The 25,248-nt window shown below is 39.8% G+C and overlaps 1 protein-coding gene across 1 annotated transcript; it reads right to left on the bottom strand.

Moving 5' to 3' along the window:
* Positions 1-12,925: 12,925 nt before the first annotated feature.
* Positions 12,926-24,206, bottom strand: LOC120433555 (Fc receptor-like protein 5). The gene is made up of 20 exons (XM_039599911.1): positions 24,200-24,206; positions 24,035-24,120; positions 23,833-23,868; positions 23,377-23,643; positions 22,634-22,903; positions 22,277-22,543; positions 21,915-22,187; positions 21,553-21,828; positions 18,382-18,660; positions 18,008-18,283; positions 17,485-17,793; positions 17,086-17,373; positions 15,385-15,627; positions 14,808-14,915; positions 14,667-14,682; positions 14,484-14,581; positions 14,298-14,342; positions 14,134-14,193; positions 13,865-13,927; positions 12,926-13,645 (listed from the first exon to the last, which is right to left on the bottom strand). Exons 2-20 carry the CDS (start codon positions 24,069-24,071, stop codon positions 13,638-13,640), a joined length of 3,219 nt encoding a protein of 1,072 aa, XP_039455845.1. The 5' UTR covers positions 24,072-24,120; positions 24,200-24,206; the 3' UTR covers positions 12,926-13,637.
* Positions 24,207-25,248: the final 1,042 nt, after the last annotated feature.

The raw sequence follows: 25,248 nt of genomic DNA on the forward strand, positions 1-25,248 counted from the left end.
TCATGTTGCATTTACACAGTAAAGATGGCACTGTGCTGGTGAAAAACTTTGAAAATGTTTATATTCAGAAGAGCATTTGCATTTGTCTGCAGCCAGTGTGAATTTTTAACAATAATAATTATACAGTAGATATGGAGCCAGACTATATGTAGAATCATATCGTCATCTAAATATTGTCTAGAGAACAAAATGAATACTGTCAAAATTAAGTAATCACTCCAGTCTGCTGAAAACTGCTGTGCACTTTTTTGTCTTTCTTTATACCTGTAGTCTCAGGTGTAAATACACTTTTCTTTGAATGTTTTGTAGATTTTTATTTATACTCCCACTCTGTGTCTTTTTCATGTATTTCACATCTAATAATTATCTCCTCTGCTCTGTATATCTGAAGCCAGATATGTTGTAGATTCATAATAGTCATGTTTGTTTTTTCATGTTCAGAAAAAACTCACCAGTTTTCCCAATCCTGACTGACTGGCTGTCCTCTGTGTAGTAAACTGGGTTTCCTCTTCCTCCTCTGCACCTGTAGAGTCCTTCCTGTGAGACACTGATTTGTCCATTTGAGTGGAAAACTGCATCTTGTGTGGTCAGGGCTTCAGAGGATTTCTCATCTCTGTACCAGTAGTATTTCCATCCAGATGATGATGATGGGTTCACAGAGCAGGTCAGGTTCACACTGCCCCCTACTGGAACAGTTGTGTTATCAACTCTCAGTTTGGCCTTTGGTTTATCTGCAGTTCAGTTTAGACAAAGACACAAAGAAAATATACATTAAACCCAACACAGAAGTCAAGATCACACTGCCCTGTTGTATGCCTCATTTTACTTCTTGTATACCACCTCTTAAATTTCCAATTTCCAAAAACACATAGGAAAGAATGAGGCCAAATTGAAATGGTGTAAGTGCAATTATTTTTATTTTTTTTAACTCACCATGATAAAAGAGGTGTGTCACGAACTTAATTAGTTAAGTTCAGGAGACAAAGTGGTGACAAACTGTCTACAATGAGGCTACTATCAGCTGCAGCTCTTTGTCTGACTAACAATGGAACATGCTTTGTAGACCATTGAATTCATCCTGTGCTGACCATTATGACATTTGTCAAATGGAGATCACACAACAAACATGACTTACTTGATCCTGACAATGTGAAGGCTTCACTCCACTCTGTTGAAGAATATGAGTCATCTCTGCGTCGACTCTTACACATGTAGTCTCCACTGCTGGACTCAGAAACACTGAATGTCACATCATTATTGTGTGTCCACTGTGTGGGTGTCCTGGGTCCTCTCCATTCATACTCCCACTCAGTGGTTTCACCTCCTTCCTGCACCTCACATGTCAGAGTGATCGTCTCACCTCTGAATATCTGAGGCCAGTTGGGTTGTTGTTTTACAACAACTTTATTGGAAACTGTTTACACATATTAACAGTTGAGATACAAATAGAAACATGAAATCAACACAGAAAACTTCACATTGTATGTTTGATAATCATGAGTGAATGTATATTTCAAACTAAATGACTGAACTCACAGGTTTTCTCAATGGTGACATCATCACTTATATCAGTGTAGTAAACTGGGTTTCCTCTTGTTCCTCTGCAGCTGTAGATTCCTCCTTGAGATACTCTGATATCTCTGTTTTGTTGATCACTGATTTGAACTTCATTGGTTCTCTGAGTTCGTCTGAACCACTCATATTTCCATCCATCAGAGCTCTGCACAGAGCAGGTCAGTGTCACACTGCCCCCTACTGGTATGATTGTTGTTCCTGCTGTCAGTGTGGCCCTGGGTTTATCTGCAGATATGAAAAAGGAAGAAAAAAATATGCGTGATTCATTATAATGACATAAGAACATTTAAAACAGTTAATATTTATATTTATATTTGTTGATCTCTAAATAACCACAGTTAATTTTGTTTTCATCCTCTGGCCTGAAGACGTCACAGTTAACGTAAACTAATGCAGTTCACTGTTGAAGGAAACACGATGATGGGTTAAAAGGGATCTTCCTAGTTTTTTGGTTTAGATAACAGAAACATCATCACTTTAAACTTTATGAAGCTTCTTCTGTTTTTTTTTTTTTAGAAATGTAATTAAATGTCACTTCATCCATGATTGCTGTTTTAAAACACACATACTAATGAAAAAATTGCCAAGTCTGTCAGTATTGACACACTGACTTTACAGTGAACAAAGTAACAGGTACAGTGGTTCTGGTTAAAGCTCAAGTTTCAATGACAAATTTAATTAAATGTACTACATTTTATAATTCAGTTGAGTATTTGAATACAGATCATACATTTATGCTGTCGGTCACTGAAGACTTACCTAATACAGTTATAGAGACAGTATTACTGATCTTTGTGTCACGCGAGCTCACCCTGCTACCAGTGCACTGATATTCACCACTGTTACGTGTAGATGTAATTTGTAATTTGTAGTCTTTGTTTGACCTGTAGGACAGAAATTCTCGACCATCCTTCTTGAATTGGTAATACCAGTCAGTGTCTTTTCCTTCATTCATGTCACATTTGAAGGTAACAGACTCTCCAATGAAAAAACTGGACCAGTTGGGTTCAATAGTTAGCACAGCATCTAGAATCCAACACAACCACAAAGTTAACAAAATTACTATTCAAGGCACAAACTGTGTTTATATTCATAAAATTATAAATATGGTGATGAATAATTAAATAAAAACAAAAATGTGAAGTGCTTAAGACTGAAACAGTAGTTAAGATGAATCTTTACTGAATAAATAAAAAAGTAAAACTGTTCAGTCACCTTGAGCGTGTCCAGTGCAGAGGAGCATACAGAGCACTACAGACAGGAACTTCAGACATTATCAAACTAAAGACACTCACATATGTCTGTGTAGGTTATCAATCATACAGGTCATGGTAGTGTATTTATGCCATATTTGAGTGTCTAAGGAGCTTGGTGAGAAACTGATTGGAATTCTTTAAGTTTCCTGAATGTGTTTCATATCTCTGCTGAGAAGCTTCTTCAGTTCTAAAACCAAATGGTGGAGAATCCCAAGTATTTAAACCCTGATGGTGGAATCCCTTAAGAAGGCTGTTAACTCAATATTGATCGTGTGCCTCATCACATGAGCCAAGGTGGGAAAAACACTATGTGTCATTGTCACCAGAGGTGTGACTTTTTTAATTTTTAAAATCCTGTCCTGTCTGAAAGTCTTTGCAATCAGAATTACAATCTGAATACATTTTTCTGTCAAACACATTTTGCTTTTCCAAGGTCAGCTATGAATTTTCTACAGGCTCCTCTGGTTCATATGTTTATCTCTTTATTACTTTATATCCATTTGTGTTATTTCAGTTATTACGTTATATGTATACAGATACATTAATAAACAATCTTAATGTGGTGTGTGTGTGTGTGTGTGTGAGAGAGGGGTGGTCGAGTTTGACTGTGTATGTGTCTCAGTCACAAATTGTACTTGTTAATGAGGGTGGGGAGCCACAATAACAGACAGACTGAGATGGATCGGGAAGAAGTGGCCCATTTGCAGCCCCCCAGAGTACCAAAGACCTTCAAGGTTTCAAAATTATTTTGAGACCTAGCTTCACTCTATCCATGTGTCCTACTGAGGTCACCTGACGCAAGATGGGAGTAGGGATTGAAGGATTTTCAAAACTGCATTGTAAGTGGCAGACAGTAAGTAACACCACTAGGGTTTTTAGGGTTTGCATTCTCTATCTTTTGGTTTCAGAACTGCAGAAACTTCTCAGATGAGAGGTGAAACGTCTTCACAAAACTTAAAGAAGCCAAGTCACCTTTTCTCAAAGCACCATAGACACTCAAATATCTCATAAATCAAACACTTGTGGTTGTACCAGTGTCTACTATGATTTATATACATCAAATTATCACTGATGGAGAAACAAACCTTTCTTAGATAAACTAAACCAGCTCCACTCTGATCTGAGTCACTGCACTAAAATCTAATCCAGTCTACAAACAACCATGTTGGTAACAAACATGAGAGTCCTCTGATCACATGACCTGAAATGGTACAAATGACTGATGCTCTGTTCTTCTTACTAAAACATGTTTATGGATCAGTATGAATCAAACAATAGAAGTCAGTGATGTACTCACAGAATAGGCCCAGCTCACAGAGCGAAGTGGCTCCCATCCTCACATCCAGCAGTGACACGTCTGAAAACTTCTACAACTTTCTGTAAAGAGAGAGAGTGAAGCAGCAGCACAGCAGATACCAAAGAACTGTGAAGGAAACAAAGAGTTTTTTGAACTTCAACTCTCTGCTTCCTCCCATTTTTCACAGAAATAACATACCTTAACAAGATCTGACCACAGCATGACGTGTTTATGCTCGTTTATATTTATTGATGTGATGATGTGAGCGAGCTCAAGCTAAACAGAAATAGTGTTGTTAACCAGAAGTGGGCATGAGGTAAGAGCAAGTCCTGCCCCCTCTCTCAGATTATATCTCTGTTCCTTTAAAACTGCTGCAGTATTTATGGTGATGTCAGCTGGGCTGAGTTGCTGAGGCTCATGGGTAATGGTTTTTAAATCAAATAAACTTTAAACATGTGACAAAGGTGTAAGTGTGACATGCTGAACTTGACATTTTGTACTTTATACTTTACAGAAGAAGAGGAAGAAAATGGAAAAAAAGTAAAAGCACAATGTTGCTTCAGCTGCATTTACACCTGTTTATTTGTATTTATTTGTTATTGTTATTTTATATGGGTAACTGCTATACACAGATCACAGCCACTTAGCAGTGGGTGTTTCCCTTTTTCACTCTCTGGAAACCTTTTAAGAGACAACACCTCAGTTTCACAAGGGGGGGGGGGGCATTTAGTGAAGCAGAGGCTGAAACAGTTAATATTTTATCTCAAACTGTCTGGATCAGTCATATCAGATACATAACTGCTACATCATCAGTTTTGTAGCAGATAAATTCCTTGCTGTGGTTTTGCTTTTGGCAGAAAGGGAAGTCTTTGACGTGCAGGAGTATACTGAGTATTAATAGGACAACGTTGTCTAATGTATCTACTGGGGGAAGGGCACCGATTATGTATGCATCCAGGGTGTTTGCATAGGTCCAGAATTGTACTGTCCCATAGTTAAAGTCTGCATACTGCTGGGAAATCGGGTGAGTGGAGTCCAGATTATCATTGTTAACACTTGTGCCCTCCTCATATTTTGCTCCCTTTCAAGACCTTTGAGGACAAAAACAGTACACGCGCAAAATCTGCCATAAAATCCTCATATGACAATATATTTTTGTCTTTTTTTCATACATCACTTAATCAACTTGACACCTTTTTAAAATGATCAGTGTTTTTAAAATGCAACTGTCATCAGCATCAATCACACCTTAATGAAAAGAAAAAAGAAATTCTGTAGGTTTTCCCATTTTCTGCAAGTTTATGAGGAATAAATATTTGGAGTTATCTCTGAACCTCCAGCCTTCAGAGCTAAAAACAGCTCAGGATCATGCTGCCCCCTGCTGGTGCAACTCTTTTATCTGCTGTCAGTGAGGCTTCAGGTCATTGTAGTGTTCACACTCTGCTATGATATCAGAAAGAAATAAACATAAATGAAGTACACATTTAGTGTGGCTGTTCTTCTCTTCCATCTGATGTACCAGTAAATTAGTCATCAGTTGTCTTAGAAAATTGAGCAATCTTGTTGTCTTTGTTTATTGTTACATGCACGGTCAATCATTGACATAGACACAGTAAAACCAGACTCATCCCTCAAGAAAAGGGCCAGAAGCACAGCACAGTTCAAGATACTGATCACCACTTTATTTGCTTCAGAGATAAACAACTGTTCCAGGTTCACAAAGACAAATCCACTGACATGAAATACATGATAAATTCAAATCCATCCAGCATGTATGGATACTGTAAGTATTCTTCAATACTTCTGGGATAATGTAGAAGATCTAATGTGGAAAAAATATGATCATTGCATCTACAGGCTACATCAGTGCCAGTTTTGAAGTCCTTATTAAAAACCTATTTTTATTCCCTGGCTTTTAACTCTGTAGGTGACATTTTTATTAATTTTCTTGCTATGTCTGGTTTTTGCTATTTTATTACTATATTTATATTTGTATTGTACAGCACTTTGGTCTACCAGGTGTGTTTTTAAAGTGCTATATAAATAAATGATGATGATGATGATGATGATGATCTACTGTAACACACCAACAGCTAAATTTAAAACCACATATTCAGAAACAGAATACATGAAATGTAACAAGAACCAACTTATTGTAAATGTTAGGGTGAATGAAAACACTGACACAGCCCCTGCATGAAAATGTAATTAGAAAGTTGCCTCACTTATAAGAATGATTTAATAATGGTTGGATCATCAAAATATTTCTACTGATATTTCTATGTAATTTTTTATTACATGAAAGAGAAATTAAAACATTTAAATATAAAAACAAAATATCTGAGAAACATTTTTAAAACATAGCTATAATGTTACTTCTAAAAACTTTACTAGAAAACGTTGTATTGAATTTTTGTGACCATAGTTCATAACTTGATGGTCCATGAATGGTGGGAAATATGGGGGAATGGGACGTGACAAAGGTCTGATGGTTGAGAATGAGAATTAGTCTTCAGTCACAAGGAACTAAGATGCTCAAACTACTGTCACTTCTCATAGCTCACGCAGTTTGGATAGAAAGAATCGCTGACTTTCCACAAGAAGGACCAGCTGGACCTACATCACACAGGTCGCCCATCTTCATACAGAGCATAGGCGGTAAAGCACAGATAAAATATTAAATTCAGAATTCCAGATACATTCTGCTTTAAAATGTATCTGGAAGCACATTAGATGAATGCTCTCTTTCAGGGATTCATGAGCAACACTGAACTTCCGTAAAATATAGTCACACGTACTCTCAGTCTGAAACAGCTCTGCAGTACATTAAAATTATTGGTGTAAACACACTCGTTCAGTACGTCGTTAAGCAGGTCTTTTATTTGGTCATTCAGTGGATTGATCAGTCAGTGAGTGAGTCAGTGGATTCCCTTTTATTTCCTATGGCAGTCACTTTTGCCTGAGAACACCACAGGTGTAACAATGTTGACTAAAACACTCAAAATTTAATGAAAGAGGTGATCATCACTTTTATATGTTCAAGTGCATAGTATGGAGGATATCATAAAGCCTTGAGTCAATCAGATGTAAAGCACAATATTTATGAGTGTTTTAAGTTGTAAACTGGTCAGATTTGACCCGAACACGACAGGAAGATTATAATCACTGTTATGTTCTAATCACACAGCTTCCACAGTCTCTGCATTAAAGTTCATACTGTACCGTTTTCAATATTTTCAGAGCCTCTGATTGTCTCATAGACAGAACGATCACCTACAAGTCAGAGAAAATGAGTCACCACAGGTCTGTGATACTATTGTAAACGCGTATAAACAAGTATTCTTGTCAGTAACATTTATATTAAGATGAGATGAGATGAGATAAGCTTTAATGTCAGTGTAAGGACAAACATATATTGAACATTGAAAAGTTATTATTACTTATAAATGCTGTACATGATTAAATGTTGTTATTGTCTTAGCTTTGTTTAATTCAACAGTGTTAAAACTACAGCAGAGAAAAGCATCAGGATATTTTAAACAAGATAAAAAACTAACCATGAAGAAGAGAGGAGTAGACTTGTTGATTTTCCTGACTGACCCACTGATCATCAGCAGAACCTTTATTAAAAAAATTAAAATAAACTTTTGCATTTCCAAGCTTATGTATTATACATTTTACAGACAGTTTAGGAATCTTGCCTATTTAAATATTTTACAGAATAAAAAAAAGAAAGAGTCTCACATTTCTTTTTTAGACCTTTCTGTACAGGAACAGGAGGAAAATAAATATAACTAAAAAAATGAATCCAGTGATCATCAGAACAAGAAATGAAGAACTGGGCACAGCTACTGCAAATAAGGAAAATGAACTGTTAACTTTAATAAACTGAACTGAACTTAGAAGCTGTTTAAATTCTCAGGGATTTATATCTGCTGTCACTGTCAAACCAGGGAATTTTATACATGTTAGGCATTTGTGTTAACCACAGTATTGTTGAAAAATAACTACATGCCTGTTTTAAGATCATATTATAGTGCAGTAGACAAGGTATCTACTGTAAATACTTTTGAATAAGTCACCTACAGTAGGTCATGAAAAATAAAATGTTTTGATCCTGCTCACCTTTAACTGACATCCAGCTCTGTGCTGACTCTCTTCCTGAGTACTGACACTTGTAGAAACCTTCATCAGACTTTGACACTGCAGAGATCTTCAGCTCCCCTCGGGGATCATTTTGAATAAGTTTGTTATTGTGATAAAAAAAATCACATTGGAAAGTATTTTGATATGATATTATAAAAATACTTTTCATACGTGGCAATGGCAGAGGAGCGCGGCTAAAGAGTTTGAAAAATTACTCTTTCTGGGTCACAAAATAAACTTTTAACATATTTTCAGGTGAGACTGTAGCTGTGTCAACCTCAAATATCTGCTCGGTGCTCTGATGTTTTTGAAGACATCTGTTACCCACCAGCTCGATAACTGACCGGGCCAAGGCTCAATACAGCCGGCAAGAACAGCGAACTCCTGGCACATCGTTTTCAGACCCCGCGCGGTCAGGTTAAACCTTGATATATATTTCACTCAGATAACTTAAAAATGTTTGGCTTTGTTAGCTGAATAAACATCAAACAGAAAAGTGATTAAACACAAGTGTGAGATGGTAAAGAATTTACTCCAGTGTCCTGTTATATTTTAGATAGCAAGGAGCAGACAGCTGAGTTTATCAAACTCCACCGAGAAAACGGTGACGCAAATCTGGAGGCTAGACCGTCCCATTTCACACCCTCACTCTTCCGGCCTTCTCGGTCTTCAGAGGACCCGGCCTCTCAGTCTACGTGGGCCGTTTTCTCTGAAGGATGCAGCCCCTGAATTGAGACACAGCTAAAGACTTGCAATGAACATTAAACAAATGTGGAGAAATACACAGTTTTATATCAGCTGTGTAAATAGACACAAATCTGGGTAAAGTCATTAAGTCCCCAAAACAACTAACATTAAGACATAATTTGATTTGTGACACAAATAACTGAAATGATTCAACAGTTTCCACAGGGGAAAGAAAAAAAAGGAGGACATTTAATTTGAGAACATCCTTAAGGAGTAGAAGGCTGCAAAAAATAACCTCTACTGAATTATATTTCCTGTTAGAGAAACAGTTTCAAGTGCCAACTCTTGAGTCTCTCTCTATCCATCCATCCATCCATCCATCTTCATCCGCTTTATCCGAGGCCGGGTCGCGGGGGCAGCAGCCTAAGCAGGGAAGCCCAGACCTCCCTCTCCCCAGCCACCTCCTCCAGCTTATCTGGGGGAATACCAAAAGCGTTCCCAGGCCAGCCGAGAGATATAATCTCTCCAGCGTGTCCTGGGTCTGCCCGGGGCCTCCTCCCGTGGGACATGCCCGAACACCTCACCCAGGAGGCGCCCAGGAGGCATCCTTGTCGCCAGGAGGCATGCCCGAACCACCTCAACTGGCTCCTTTCGATGTGGAGGAGCAGCGGCTCTACTCTGAGCCCCTCCCGGATGGCCGAACTTCTCACCCTATCTCTAAGGGAGAGGCCAGCCACCCTTCGGAGGAAGCTCATTTCTGCCGCTTGTATCCGCGATCTCGTTCTTTCGGTCACTACCCACAGCTCGTGGCCATAGGTGAGGGTAGGGACGTGGATCGACCGATAAATTGAGAGCTTAACTTTTACACTCAGCTCCCTCTTCACCACGACGGACCGGTGCAGCGTCCGCATCACTGCAGCCGCAGCACCAATCCGTCTGTCGATCTCCGGCTCCCTTCTCCCATCACTCGCGAACAAGACCCCGAGATACTTGAACTCCTCCACTTGGGACAGGAACTCATCCCGACCCGGAGTGGGCACTCCACCCTTTTCCGGCTGAGAACCATGGCCTCAGATTTGGAGGTGCTGATCCTCATTCCGCTGCTTCACACTCGGCTGCGAACCGCTCCAGTGCGAGCTGGAGGCCTTCACCTGATGAAGCCAACAGAACCACATCATCCGCAAAAGCAGAGATGAGATTCTGAGGCCACCAGTGAAAGCCCTCCGCCACTTGGCTGCGCCTAGAAATCCTGTCCATAAAAATTATGAACAGAACCGGGTGACAAGGGCAGCCTGGCGGAGCCCATCACCCACCGGGAACGAGTCCGACTTATTGCCGGCAATGCGAACCAAACTCTTGCAACGGTTGTATAGGGATCGAATGGCCCGTAGCAATGGGCCAGACACCCCATACTCCCAACAACACCTCCCACAGGACACCCGAGGGACACGGTCGAATGCCTTCTCCAAGTCCACAAAACACATGTAGACTGGTTGGGCAAACTCCCATGCACCCTCAAGTATCCTTGAGAGGCTAAAGAGCTGGTCCAGTGTTCCGCGACCAGGGCGAAAACCGCATTGTTCCTCCTGTATCCGAGGTTCGACTAACGGACTGACGCTCCTTTCCAGCACCCTGGCATAGACTTTCCCAGGGAGGCTGAGGAGTGTGATCCCCTGTAGTTGGAACACACCCTCCGGTCTCCCCTCTTAAAGATGGGGACCACCACCCGGTCTGGCAGTCCAGGGTACTGCCCCTGATCTCCACGCAACATTGTAGGGCGTGTCAACCAGGACAGCCCTACAACATCCAGAGCCTTCAGGAACTCGGGCGGACCTCATCAACACCAGGGCTCTGCCACCAAGGAGTTGTTTAACTGCCTCAGTGACCTCGCCCCGAAATTGGCGGGTCATTCCCTCATCCCCAGACTCTGCTTCCTCCTCGGAAGACGTGTCAGTGGGATTAAGGAGGTCCTCGAAGTATTCCTTCCACCGCCTGACAATTTTCTCAGTCGACGTCAGCAGCGCTCCGCCAGCACTATACACAGTGCAGGTAGAGCACCGCTTTCCCCTCCTGAGACGCCTGACGGTTTGCCAGAATCTCTTGAGGCAGTCCGAAAGTCTTTTCCATGGCCTCTCCGAACTCCTCCCACACCCGAGTTTTGCTTCAGCCACTGCCTGAGTCGCATTCCGCTTGGCCTGTCGATACCTGTCGGCTGCCTCCGAGTCCCACAGGCTAACCAAGCCCGATAGGACTCCTTCTTCAGCTTGGTGGCTCCCTTCACCTCTGGTGTCCACCATTTGGTTCGGGGATTACCACCACGGCAGGCACCAACCACCTTGCGGCCGCAGCTCAATGCAGCAGCTTCGGCGATGGAGACGCTGAACATGGTCCATTCGGACTCAATGTCCCCAGTCTCCCTCGGAATGCTGTTGAAGCTCTGCCGGAGGTGTGAGTTGAAGATCTCGCAGACTGGGGCCTCTGCTAGACGTTCCCAGCACACCCTCACTACGCGTTTAGGTGCACCGGTCTGTCCAGCGTCCTTCCCCACCACCTGATCCAACTCACCACCAGGTGGTGATCAGTTGACAGCTCAGCCCCTCTCTTTACCCGAGTGTCCAGAACATATGGTCGCAGGTTTGGTGATACGATTACAAAATCGATCATCGACCTGCGGCCTAGAGCGCCCTGGTGCCACGTGCACTTATGGACACTCTTATGTTCGAACAAGGTGTTCGTTATGGCCAAACTGTGATTTGCACAGAAGTCCAATAACAAAACACCACTGGATTCAGATCAGGGAGGCCGTTCCTCCCAATCACGCCTCAGGTCTCGCTGTTGTTACCCACGTGAGCATTGAAGTCTCCCAGCAGGACAACAGAGTCTCCCGGTGGGGCACCTTCCAGCACCCCCCCGAGGGACTCTAAGAAGGCTGGGTACTCTGAACTGCCACTCGGCGCATAAGCGCAGATGACAGTCAGGACCCTTTCCCCGACCCTAAGGCGCAGGGAACAAACCCTCTCATCCACCGGGAAAAACCCCAACGTACCGGCAGCAAGCCGAGGGGATATTAGAATACCCACCCCAGCCCGCCGCCTCTCACCAGGGGCAACTCCAGACTGAGACAGAGTCCAGCCCTCTCCAGGAGACTGGTTCCAGAGCCCAAGCCATGCGTGAGGTGAGCCCGACTATATCTAGCCGGTACCTCTCAACCTCACGCACTAACTCAGGCTCCTTCCCACCAGAGAGGTGACATTCCATGTCCCTATTGCCAGTCTTGGCAGCCGGGATCAGTCCGCCAGGGCCTCTGCTCCTGGCCGCCGCCCAGCACACAATGCACCCGACCCCTATGGCGCCTCCTGGGGTGGTGGGCCTGCGGGAGGATGGGCCCATGTCTCCTCTTCAGGCTGTGCCCGGCCGGGCCCCATGGACTAAGGCCCGCCACCAGACGCCGCCCTTGGGCACCCTCCCGGGCCTGGCTCCAGGGCGGGGCCCAGTAACCCTATCCCGGGCAGGGTAAACTGTTCCCTCGATGTTTTCTTCATAAGGGTCTTCTGAATCGCTCTTTGTCTGGTCCCTCACCCAGGACCAATTTGCCATGGGAGACCCTACGAGGGGGCAAAAGCCCCCAGACAACATAGCCCCTGGGATCCCTGGGACACACAAACCCCTCCACCACGATAAGGTAGCGATTCACGGAGAGTCTCTCTCTAAACTTCTCTAAACAATCCTGTGTGGTAATCTAATGAATCCAATCAAATAATATGAGATAATTTGGGGAAACACAAAGCAGAAGTATAAGCTCAGGGACTTAAGTCATTAAGACTGGAAAAAAAAGTTGATTGGAAATACAGGAATTTTTAAATGTTACTGTGACAGAGTAAGTAGTGAGAGAAATGACACTTGCTACAACAATGTTTAAGTAATTTAGCATTTATTATTTTAGTAGAAAAGAAATTAAAACAAAATAAGAAAATGGGATATAGTAAAATTTGAAAAACTACTCAATAATACACTTTACAATTATATAAAATACATTCATATTAAAAACACTTCTACAAAACTTCATCATGTTTAGATGTTTCTTACATATCTACACACAGAATTACTCATCATGATACTCATGAGCATGTTTATACTGGTGATCATGTGACGTGTTGTTTGCAAACATCATAATCCACAGAGACTCCTGCATGACCTCATCTGCCATCTTGTCCATCACCCCTGCAAACAAGAAGGGGCTCAGAGCTGATTCCTGATGTAATCTCACCCCCAGCTTGAACTCCTAAGTTACAGCTACACACCTCACTGCTGTCTCACTGTCCTCATACATGTCCTGCACCACCTTCACATACTTCTCTGCTACTCCTGACATCCTCATGCAGTACCCCACACGCTTGGCACCATATCCTTTCTCTAGATCCACAAAGACACAGTGAAGCTCCCTCTGACCTTCCTTATACTTCTTTCTCAGCATGAAGCCACATGCTGCCATATCACTGACTGTCACCTCTCTTCTTAACTTAGCTTTAACAACTCTTGCCCACAGGATCACGGTGTGACTCGACTTTAATATCCAGCAGCTGTAAAATGTTAATGAACAAAAGTTTAAGAATGAATGTTTTTCTTTTTCATGTTGTGGTCCATCGTCTCTCGTTTTGTTGATGTCGTGCCTCTCTTTAGGGATCTTCAAAAGTAAACACATAAAATGAAATAAATGAAAACAGAATAAAGTAAAACTAACTGAAGAACAGGTTTAATGGTACTGAAGGCATTTAAAAGGGCTACAAATCTGAGTTTCATCATTAGGACATCTAATTAAAGCTCCCCTCAAACCCAATGATAGAAAAGTTTGATGCATATTTCATTCCTGAAACTCAATATTTAGTACATTTAATATTTGTACCTGTAGCTGAGTTTGGATCTACATTATGGTAGTCAGAGGTTTCCTCTGGATCATCACGCTTTCCTGTAACATTGACACAGAAAATGTATGTGGGTATCATGTCTCTGAGGGGGCGTTAAAATTTAAACAGTACTGTATACAAATAATATGTTATTTATTGAAACATATATTTATTCAGAAGTGCACATGCTTTTGGCTACATGATACATTTGCATTTATAATTGAACATATTATAACAATTGAACATTTTTCATATTTTTTGTACTCACTCCTCTGTCCAACACTTCTGAGCTGAAGAGAGATATTTCTGTAGTCATCTGTCCGTCCACCTAAAATGAGGACAATTGTACTATTTTAGATTTTTATTTCTCAGTAAAAATACAATTTTGATCTACTCGTTATTTAAAAAACAAAGAAATATCTTATACTGTACCAGTGTTTTCAGAAGATCTACATGACTCATAGACGTTCATGTCACCTTTGGGTCAGTGAAAATCAAGACAATGATAAAATAATCACTCTGTGTGCAGTAAACTTGCAGCTATATTAAAACTGTGAACATGAGTATAGAAAGGTTCAGCAGTAAATGCTCTTATTTTGTAACAGGTGTGTGGCTGACCGTGAAGAAGAGAGGAATATGTTTGCTGCTGATTTTCATCCTGGCTCATAGTTTGAACTGTAGCAGCAGTCTGACTGGTTTCCTGAGACTGGGCTGGTCTGAGGTTTTAAACAGGTTCAAGTTACAATGAATGTGTTACATAGTGTTTGTTCACTGAAGACAAGAAAAGAGTGTTTTACCAACCTGATACAAAGTGTACCTATGGAGAAGACAGTAATGATAATATTAAATGGGTGAGTATTACACATAAAACATAATAATTGTCCATATCATGGCAGTGTCTGGCAGGTAATATATGAAATAAATAAAAATAAATAAATTCACCCTTTGATTTTTTGTGCCAACAACAGAGCAGCAGGGACAGCAGGAGAATCAGTGAGACACCACTAACCAGCCCCGTGATTAGAGAGACAGAAAGTGAAGATCTGGATCCTATAATGATAAAGAATAAAAATTAGCTTCATCTATAATGATATAGCCCATTCAATTGAATACATCATGGGCAAAGGACACTCTGGACCTGACAGGCATTTTCTGGGTTGTCTGTAAATGTTTTGTTAAATCAGAAAGTCATCTCATCAAACTGTGGAGATGGAAAATATGGTAAATGGTTACACAGTAATGACTGGAAGATTAAATAATCAACAATTTATAAAAGTGGCTAAAAATATAAATTATAAAATACAGTTTTAGTTCAAAATAAGGGTTTGCATACTTTACGTGGGCAGGACCATTTTAACCTTCTTTTAACCTTTTAATCTTCTTCATTTTCACACTTACATTTTGTAGACTGTCACTACTGACCAGCTGGTTTTATTTGATGAGCCTTTTGTTTAAATCTTTTGAAACAGAGACAGCAGGGTATTTCTTTTCTGTCTACAACTGTATCATTCACACTTACCTTTTACTGACATCCAACTTTCTGGTGACTCATGCCCTGAATATCCACACTTGTAGAAGCCTTCATCAGACTTTGACACTGCAGGGATATTTAGCTTTTCTCGGTCATCATTTTGAATTAGTTTCCCATTTTTGTAGAATGCAACAGTGGAATTGAAGTTTCCTGTCCTCAACTTGCAGCCAAGAGCAACAGAGTCCCCCTCATTGACTGGATGGACAGGGCTCACCAGGATCACACCAGTAACTGTAAAAGCCATTAAAATATGAGAGAACTTACCAACATACAGTCTACTGTTTCCCTCCTTGTGTGGTAAATGAAGACAGTGGCACCAACAGCTCTAATCCTGTTCTTTGTTATGTTTTATTAGTATTATTTTTCCTCACACTTTTAACCACAGCATGAACATTTAAGTTAAAGCTGGATTTCAGATGCATTTTTGGCTACATCCTCTCATAATTATGAATACTGTTATGACACAAAGCTATTACCACACCTATAATCATGGGCTCACATTTCTGCTTCATCCTCTGCAGTGTTGGATTTATTTGTAAATAAATAAATAACTCAGAAATGAGCACAATGTGTGCAATGGCTGTACTGTGAATTTAAATCTTGTTGGTGCCACTTAATGGAAAACTAAACTCTTGGTATCATCATAGTTATGTGGAAAATATATTTCTAAAATGTAGATATTGAACCATATAATGAAACATGTCAAACATTGTATAAATACATGTTCTATTCTGCTGTATATACATTGTAATAAGATGACTTGCAGCAAGGATAGATTGTTTTTCCTAATGCAATATAAACTAATGTGGTACATACAGTATTCTGTTGACTGTTTGCACGTCTATGTTGCAGATTAGTCAGTGTTTCAAGGTTACTATGCCATTCAGAAATACAGGCTACAGGTCTAACATGCAAAGAAGAGGCCATGTGGGAACATCATTCAGTGTCTTGTTTTGGCCAAAACTCATTAGAATGAAACCGAGATAAAGCAGAAAATTGTTTTCTTGTTCAGATTAATACAAATTTGAAATTCTTTTTAAAATACATAAATGCCACATCCACTGGACTAAAGAAAAGGACCATCCACGTTGTTATTAGGACTCAGTTCTAAAGTTTGGATCTCTGATGGTTTAAGGTGCTTTAGTGAATATGGAATATGAGTTGCTTGGATCATCTGAAAAGGCACCATTAATGTTGAAAAGTATACAGAGATTTTAGAGCAAAATATGCTCTCATCCAGATGACTTTTTTCATGAAAGTCTTTGCATATTGGAAGAGTACAGAAGCTGAACTGGGCTGCCTGGAGTCTCAGTCTTTCACCATTTGAAAACAATTTGTGTATCACGAAATAAAAAACATGACAAAGAAGACCCAGGATTGTTGAGCAGATATAATCCTCTATCAGAAAACTATGGGATAATATTGCTCTCCCAAAGGTCCAGCAGCTGGTTTCTACAGTCCCCAGATGTTTATAGACTGTTGTTAAAAGAAGTGGAGATGCTACACAGTGGTAAACGTGGCCCTGTCCCTTTTTTGTGATGTGTTGCTGCCACCACATTCAAAATGACTTATTTCTTGCAATTATACACTTTCTCATTTTAAAAGCTTAAATATAGATACTGTTTTCTTTCTTTGTTTATATTTTACACAGCATCAAAACTCTTTAGAATTAGGGATGTAAAGACCTACAACGTGAAGTGATGTTGATTCCATTGCTGAACTGTCCTGATTCAGACTCACACCAGTACACAGGATACCGGTGATACCGGTGGTACCAGTCAAGATCTATGTTGCATGTGGATTCAGTCATTATCCCCCAGTTTCCACATTCCCGGAGTTTTCTCAGGTAGCCGTGCTGAGTAAATATCATTATTCTCCACTGAGAAGAGTTTCCAGAACAATTCAGAGTTACTGAATCATAGATGAAGTGCTGCACACTGTTAGGACTGACTGTGAGAGAGGCTGCTGAATTTAAATCTGTAGAAAAACAAGAACTGTCATTTTTTTGATAGATCAATAGATTGGAGACTGTGAATGCAATAATAACACTTATTTTTATCTTTTTGAATTAGGAGCAAAAATACTGACCTGCAGACCAGACAAACTTTGGTTGACTGTGATCAGTGTGATACTCTGGGTCTCCTCTTCCAGCTCTGCACACATATCCTGCTGTGTGTGTCTGTCCATGAATGATGTAGGAGTCCTGTGCAGTCCGACTGCCATCAGGTAGCAGCTCATAAATGTAATATTCATAGCTGTATGTTTTCAGATCATGAACAGCTTTATACCAGTAGAAGCTCCATCCTGCAGACGGATGTTCAACCTCACAGTTCAGAGTTACTGAGGCTCCAGGACTCAGCCATGATGGAGACACAGTGAGGACAGGACGGGGTTTATCTGTTCAACAAAGATTTTCTCTCAATGTTTCGTCTCTTAACTCTGAATTCAATTTCACTAAAATGCTGACTCACAAATATTTATTCTTTGTTCTGTTGGGAAATTATATTTTCAGAGTGAGATCAGATCAGAATAAGATCCTTAATGACAGATTATCTTTCACCTGTTAATAAATGCAAGCATAAAATTCCCATTACATTTATAATTCACTCACTATAAACTATCTTTAGTTGAAAGGATGCACTCCACATTGTTGAATTCTGTTGTGCACTTCTCATCCTGCCCTTACACCAGTAGTGCCCATGGTGTGATGTAGAAACAGAGTTAATCTTGTATTCATTTTGGTTTGGAGGTTGATGCGAGCTGCTTGTTGCCCACTCATAATCCCACTCAGTGTCTTCTCCTGGGATCTCACATTTCAAAGTGATTGTCTCTCTGCTGTATACCTCAGGCCAGTTTGGATGCAGAGTCACAGCAGGCCTGTTTCTAACTGTTAAACAGATAATAAAAAACAAACAAAAATAACTAATTAAATGACTTTTTAAGATCTTCCATCAATTAAAAAACAAAACATTCACCATGACTCACCAGTTTTCTTAATACTGATCACATCACTGTAGTCTGTGTAGTAAACTGGGTTGCCTCGTCCTCCTCTGCACCAATAGTCTCCTTCCTGTGATACACCGATTTGTCCATCAGAGTGGAGAACAACTTCTGCCATCGTCAGTGGTTCTGAGGTTTTCTTGCCTCTGTACCAGTAGTAACTCCAACCAGGAGTAGATGGTGTCACAGAGCAGGTCAGGGTGACTGCATCACCTTCTGGAAGGACTCTACTGTCAGCACTGATGCTGGCCTTTGGTCTGTTTCCTGTTTAATTTTAAAAAAAAATGTACAATAAAATTACAGTAAAACAATTACTGCCCCTTTGCTTTTAGAGACAATTACAATTTTACAAATAATTCTTAAACGATACATAGTATATTTTAGGCTACGTTCACACTGCAGGTCTTAACGCTCAATTCCGATTTTTTGATCAAATCCGATTTTTTTGTCTGCTTGTTCACACTACAAATAAAATGTGACAGCAAACGCGCTCTAGTGTGAACGCTCAAAGCGGCCCGCATGCGAAAAAAGAGCGTCACACAACGCAGCTCTGTTTAGACCCAGACCAAACAGTATTGTTTGACTGATGGCCCTAAATATAAAGACTTGTTTCAGACTTTATGTTTCCCAATTTTGCGTTAAGTTATAAAGTTATTTTGTTATTTACATATGGCCTAATAATGATCCTTATTGCTGTTTTAGAGAGGAGCGGTGCTTCAAAGGATAGTTGCAGATTTCTGTCAGAATCTGCAGATTATAGAGAACAAATAAAATGTTCACATTTCTACAACGTTGTCTTCCCAACAGTTTCACTGACATCTACACTGGATGGCCAGGAAGTGTTCGCGATGTCTTCTCAGGCGCTTCTCCGGCGCTGATAATTGGCGTCTGTCTGTGTCAGTGACGTAAAAGACGGATTTAATGCAACATGACCGTTCAAACAGCAGTCGCTTTCTAAAACATCGGATATGTATCGGATTCAGTACCACATATGAAAGTGACCCAGATCTGATTTGAAAATATCACATTTGTGCCGTTCACACTGTCATACCATGATCGGATATGGGTCGTATAGGGTCAAAAAAATCGGATTTGATGCACTTTCGCCTGGAGTGTGAATGTAGCCTTATTCAGTAGCACTAAGCCTTTACCAAGTATGTATGTTTGCATCACATATATGAAATATTAACATTTGCAGTTATATGCTTTTGTCAAACTCTGTTTATTTTTGCAGTCATCTGTTGGTAACAAATGCACTGTTATGAAAAAATTAGGACCGCACATTGAATATTCAGTTCTTAATAAGGAATATTCACATATCAAAGTCTAATTTTGTTATTATTTATTTTGGTAGAAGAAACAGCAGGTGAATAACCAACAATATATATATACAGTATATATATCTTCACATCTCATTGTGTTCACTCTCACTTCAACAGTCAGGAGCACAGCAAACTGAATGTGTAAAGGTTTAAACAGGGAAAGCTTCATTACAAATGCTGAGTCACATGTTCTAATCATGTACACCTGATGTGATACATCTGTGTGAGATTTCAAGTGGAAATAAATATGAGGGTGCCCCAAGACACTGCATTTTTTAAGAGTTACATATTGAAGATAATTCTCCAAAGTCCTTTTTAATTGTATAATTATGTTAATTTAATCTCCCAGTATTGTTCAAATTTATATTAAATTGAATTGCATTTAATTCTGACGTTCTCTACCCTTTTCATCAATATTCTCAAAGCAAATATCACATCTGCAATGCTCTTCTAGCCATGACTCCATCCTGCTTGCTTACTAATCATCACCGCCCTTCTCAACTTAGCTTCAACAAGTGTTTCCCATATTTTCATGTTATGGCTCATCAGTCTCATCGCTGTCACTACAGCTCTACAGTTCACCCTTGTTTCCATCCTCTCTCTTATTTTCTACATTCATGAGTTCTTCAAAGTATTCCTTCAGTCTTCTCCATCTTCTCTGCTATAACTGGAGCTTCGGTGGATCTAACCTGTCTATCCGGCTCTACTGAACTTGTCAGTGGAGACTCTTCTTCCAAGGCAAATGAAGATTATGGGAATCTTCGCCCACTAAGGCGCCCCGCTACAACATGAGGAGAGGATATTTCATTTGACTTTTATTGATGCTAGATCATTAACAAACAAGGCTTTTCTGTTAAATGAATTCTTCACCTCACAGGATTTTATGTTTCTGACAGATGCTTGTCTTAGTGCTGGTGAGTCCAGCCTATTCTTACAACTACTTCCTCATGTCTGTTTTCAGCTCCCTTTGCACTACTGGCAGAGGTGGGGGTTAGCAACTGTTTTCAAATCCAGTTTCCAATGTCGACATTTATACTGTACTGTGCACTTTGACCTACCACTAAGATTTTTTAAATAGAATTTGTAGAGTTTGTGGGTGAAATAACACTGAATTATGATCACTTTAAATTGTTGGTGGTTTTAATATTCATGAGATAATAACATAATAATAATAATGTCTTCATCTTGTTGAAAGATTTAACCTCACTTACTCAGTGACTTGACCAACACAGGTAAAGGGACACACACACCAGACCTTCTGTCCCACACAGATTTATGACACATGTATTTCAGACCATGATGCTGTTTTACCTTCTGTTTCCTGGTTCTCAAATTAAATAGTATTGCTCAGCTTATCAAATTCACATAAATTCTTTAACAGCATCTTTGTTTTCATGAGATTTTAATGATCTTAAACTTTTCATTTGAAAATACTTTATGAGGAAGCACTCGCTCTCTTACTAGTTGATAATAAATGAATCCTTACATGCATAAATGTGCACCTGAATACTTTTTTTACTTACACATAACACACACTTTTGACATAATGCTACTGCTATTAGTTCTAAGTGTTTTATACTTGATGAAATGCTTAATTTACAAAACAGTCATTTATAAACAATGAAAATGTTGTCATTAAACATGCTATGACCCGTTAATGAAGAATAATGATTTCATCATTATTAGTTGTAATGTTTATTATGCCATAAGGTTTTATAAATGATCAATCATGCACCAATAACTTAGTGATAACTCATACTATGTAGTTGTAATATAAACTATAAATCGTTACCCTTGTGCCTTATATAGGTATAACAAAATGAAACTTTCTTACCAGAGACTGTCAGTGTGATGACATCACTCCACTCTGTCACAGAGTACAGCTCCTGTTTGTTTTTACCCATACACCTGTAGCTTCCACTGCTGATCACAGATGCATTAAGATTGATGGATGCATTATTTGTCAGAACTGTGCTTGAGTCGGGTTTGCTCCACTCATACTCCCACTCAGTGCGTCTACCTAAAGAAATCCGACATCTAACAGTGATCTTCTCACCACTGAATATCAGAGGCCAGCTGGGCTCCAGGGACACAACTGCTTTGCTGGAAACTGTTTACAAAAACAAAAATCTAATTGGTCCAGTTTTAAATATTTCTGCATCCCATGTAAATCCAAATGAAAACGCTTAAACTCACCTCTTTTTTCAATAGTGATTGGATCACTGTCCTCTGTGAAGAAAACTGGGTTTCCTCTCCCTCCCTTGCAGTAGTAGATACCTCCCTGTGTGACAGTGATCATTTGATCTGGTTCTTCGTTTCTAATCACCTGAATTTCTGTAAAGACTGAGGCGCGTCTGAACCAGAAGTATTTCCACTCATTGTAGCTCCCCACAGAGCAGCTGAGTGTTGCATTGCCTCCAGCTGGTATAGTTCTTCTCTCAGCAGTAATTGTGGGTCTGGGTTTATTTGCTGTTTGTTAGAGTAAAATAAAGATGTTTTACTATAGTTTGTCAGATGAAAAAGAGTAGATAAAAAAACTCAAAGATGATTTTACTTACAGACTTTTAGTGTAAAAGCATCACTCCAAGCTGTTGAGAAGAACAAGTCTCTTCTACCTTTACACCAATATTGCCCGTTGTAGGAAAATGAAGCCCTGCTGATGTTGTATTCACTGTGTGTGGGAGGTGTTTTTGAGCTTGTTGTTCTCCATTCATACTGCCACTCAGTGTTTTCTCCTCCTTGGATCTCACATTTGATGGTGATCATCTCACCGCTGAATATCTGAGTCCAGTTCTGTTGCAGAGTCACAAAGGCCCTGTTGGACACTTTTCATACCAAACATGAATTAATACAGAAAAGTTTGGTCATCATAAATGTTTGTTCTTTTATTTCTTACAAAAAGTTATTAAACTCACATGTTTTCTGACTGTGATACACTTTGCTGAGGTTTGTGAAGAAAACTGGGTTTCCTCTTCTTCCTCTGCACTGATAGATGCCTTCGTCTGAGACACTAATGAAGTTCTGCAAACTGTTCGTATTAATTGCTACTTCACGAGAATCTGGGATTTGTCTGAACCAATCATATGTCCAGCCAGCAGAGCCCTGAACAGAGCAGGTCAGTGTCACCGAGCCCCCCACTGGAATAGTTGTCTTGTCTGCTGTTATAGTCGCCGTGGGTCTGAGTGCTGTTTGATTTAGAATATGTTGTTTTTGTTATTAACACATTTTTGGGGGGAAAAGCTCAAATTTAACAATTTCTCATAATATGTAGAATAAAAGGCTGTGAAGTAATTCATCAAGGCAGCATCTCATGTGACCAATTCTTCTCACTTCTCTCATATCATACTATATATAACATATACTATCCTGTATCTCATGCACTAAAGTTCACACTGCTTCCTAATTTGGTGTCATCTTCACCAGTTGTCACAACACTCAGCTAAAAGCATCTTACTTTATATATTTACTTCCTGCTGTTTTGCAGCCTTAACAGGTCGACTCTGAGTTTGTAACTTAGCAGGAAATTTCTGCTTAATGTTACTCTCCACGCCCTGCTGTGCAGAGATCATTACATCAACAAGAATAAAAGAAAAATACAAAACAGAAACTTTGGAATAACATAAATTGAAACTCTAATAAATATGATACAGTAGCTTACCTGATATGGACAGAGTCAGGTTATTACTCTGTTTTGTAAAATCTGTCAAGCCATTGCGGCGACCAATACATTGATAATTCCCACTCAGCTCTGCTGTCAGGTAAAGTGAGTAGGAGCTACTTTTAGTGAAGTGGACCATTTCTTGATCATTCCAGTTGAATTTGTAAAGCCAGTCAGTGGCATTTCCCTCTCTCATGTCACAGATGAAGGTTACAGACTCTCCAGCAAATAAATGGGACACGTTTGGTTTAAGACTCAGCTCAGCATCTAAATTTCAATAAATACACAGAAAAAGTTCAGATCAGGTTTTGCTTTCATGAAGAGGACGATTTCTCACTTTACAGGCAATTATTAATGTATTTACAACAGAAAATAATGTGTAAAAATGAAGAAAAAAAATGTTATTTACACATAAATCCATAGAAAAATAAAAAAGGAAGAAAGCTGTTCAGTTACCTTGAGCGTCTCCACAGCAGAGGGTAATATTCAGCACTGTAAGAAAGATTCACATCATTCAATCATCAGTGGTCACATGTCGCAAATAAAAGCCTTTTTAATGAATAGAATTTTACCATTAGCATCAATAGTTGGACAAACATTTAGCACTCAATATAGTTCAGTCTTTATCAGGCAAACAAAGGAAGTTACTTATACTCACAGAATAAGCACAGCACACTGAGCGCAGTGAGCCCCATCCTCACACTGAGTGCTGAAAGTCTGTCACTGTTACTGACAACAGAAACGCTGAAACAAAGTGAGAAACAGAGAATGTGAGAAAACAGTAATATTTCACCTGATTATGGGAGTAAAGGCTTTCTGCAACCTTGTTTTCTGTGTTCAGCCCTTCACTGCTACTTCTCTTTTAGCCCTACATGAGGACACTGATGACAGATCTTATTTTTAACTGCTGACACTTCCTGTTTTACTGTTAACAGTATGCAGAGCTGACATTATATATGATCCCTGCTTCTGAAACTAAATTGTAACTGCTCAGATGATTATGTTTGGGAAAATGATTTGTCGTAGTGTTTTAAGATTATAAGAGTGTCACCAACGGTTGGCAAAATTTATCATTGTCTGTCTTATGTTTTACACTACATAAAATCTGGGGTTCAAACGGGAGGTAGCAAATAAATTCAAGCCTGAATGTAGATTTTCTCTGGGGCAGATTGTTAGAACAATAATGCTTTTTTTAAAAAAACAGAAAAAGAAGGAGCCTCAGCTAACGCCTTATGTAGTGGCTTCCTGATGAGATGATGTGGGTGGCAGGTTGCTGCAGGTGCGTTCAGCCAGAGGCAGGAACCTGTAGTGGGTCCTGTCCATAGACAGACACACATGCACAGAAGAGAGAGAGATAGGGAGAAAAACTAAACTTGGAGCAGGAAGTTTAGGAGGACTAGGAGACCATGATATTGACAGTTAGCATGTGGTTGATGAAGTCAACTTCTTTTTCACACCTTCCAATGTGATGCTAGATCAGGGTTTTGACATCATGTCAGACACTGAGCTTTATACATATGCAAACAAACTTCTTTATATATTTATAATGCATTCAGGAAATGTGTGCAATTAAACATGCCATACAGTTAAAGATCAACAGGGTTTATAAAAGTATTACAGCATCTGACACTCCTGTGGTTGTGAATAGAACGTCCGCTGTTGTGTTTTTTTTTATATATAAATGAGGAAGTGTAGAGTGAAACGTTAGAAAATAGTTACTTCATGCAAGACAGAGGAATAAAGGTCTTTGCATTAAAAGACTACAACTAAGATACTGAAATATATGAGTTGTTTCACGTACTGGGAAATCAGAATGACAAATAGAACAACATAGTCATCCATTGCGTGGCAGGTTTGTCAGAGAAACTCATC

Source organism: Oreochromis aureus, linkage group 3 (genome assembly GCF_013358895.1).
Source record: "Oreochromis aureus strain Israel breed Guangdong linkage group 3, ZZ_aureus, whole genome shotgun sequence".
NCBI classification, from domain to species: Eukaryota; Metazoa; Chordata; class Actinopteri; order Cichliformes; family Cichlidae; genus Oreochromis; species Oreochromis aureus.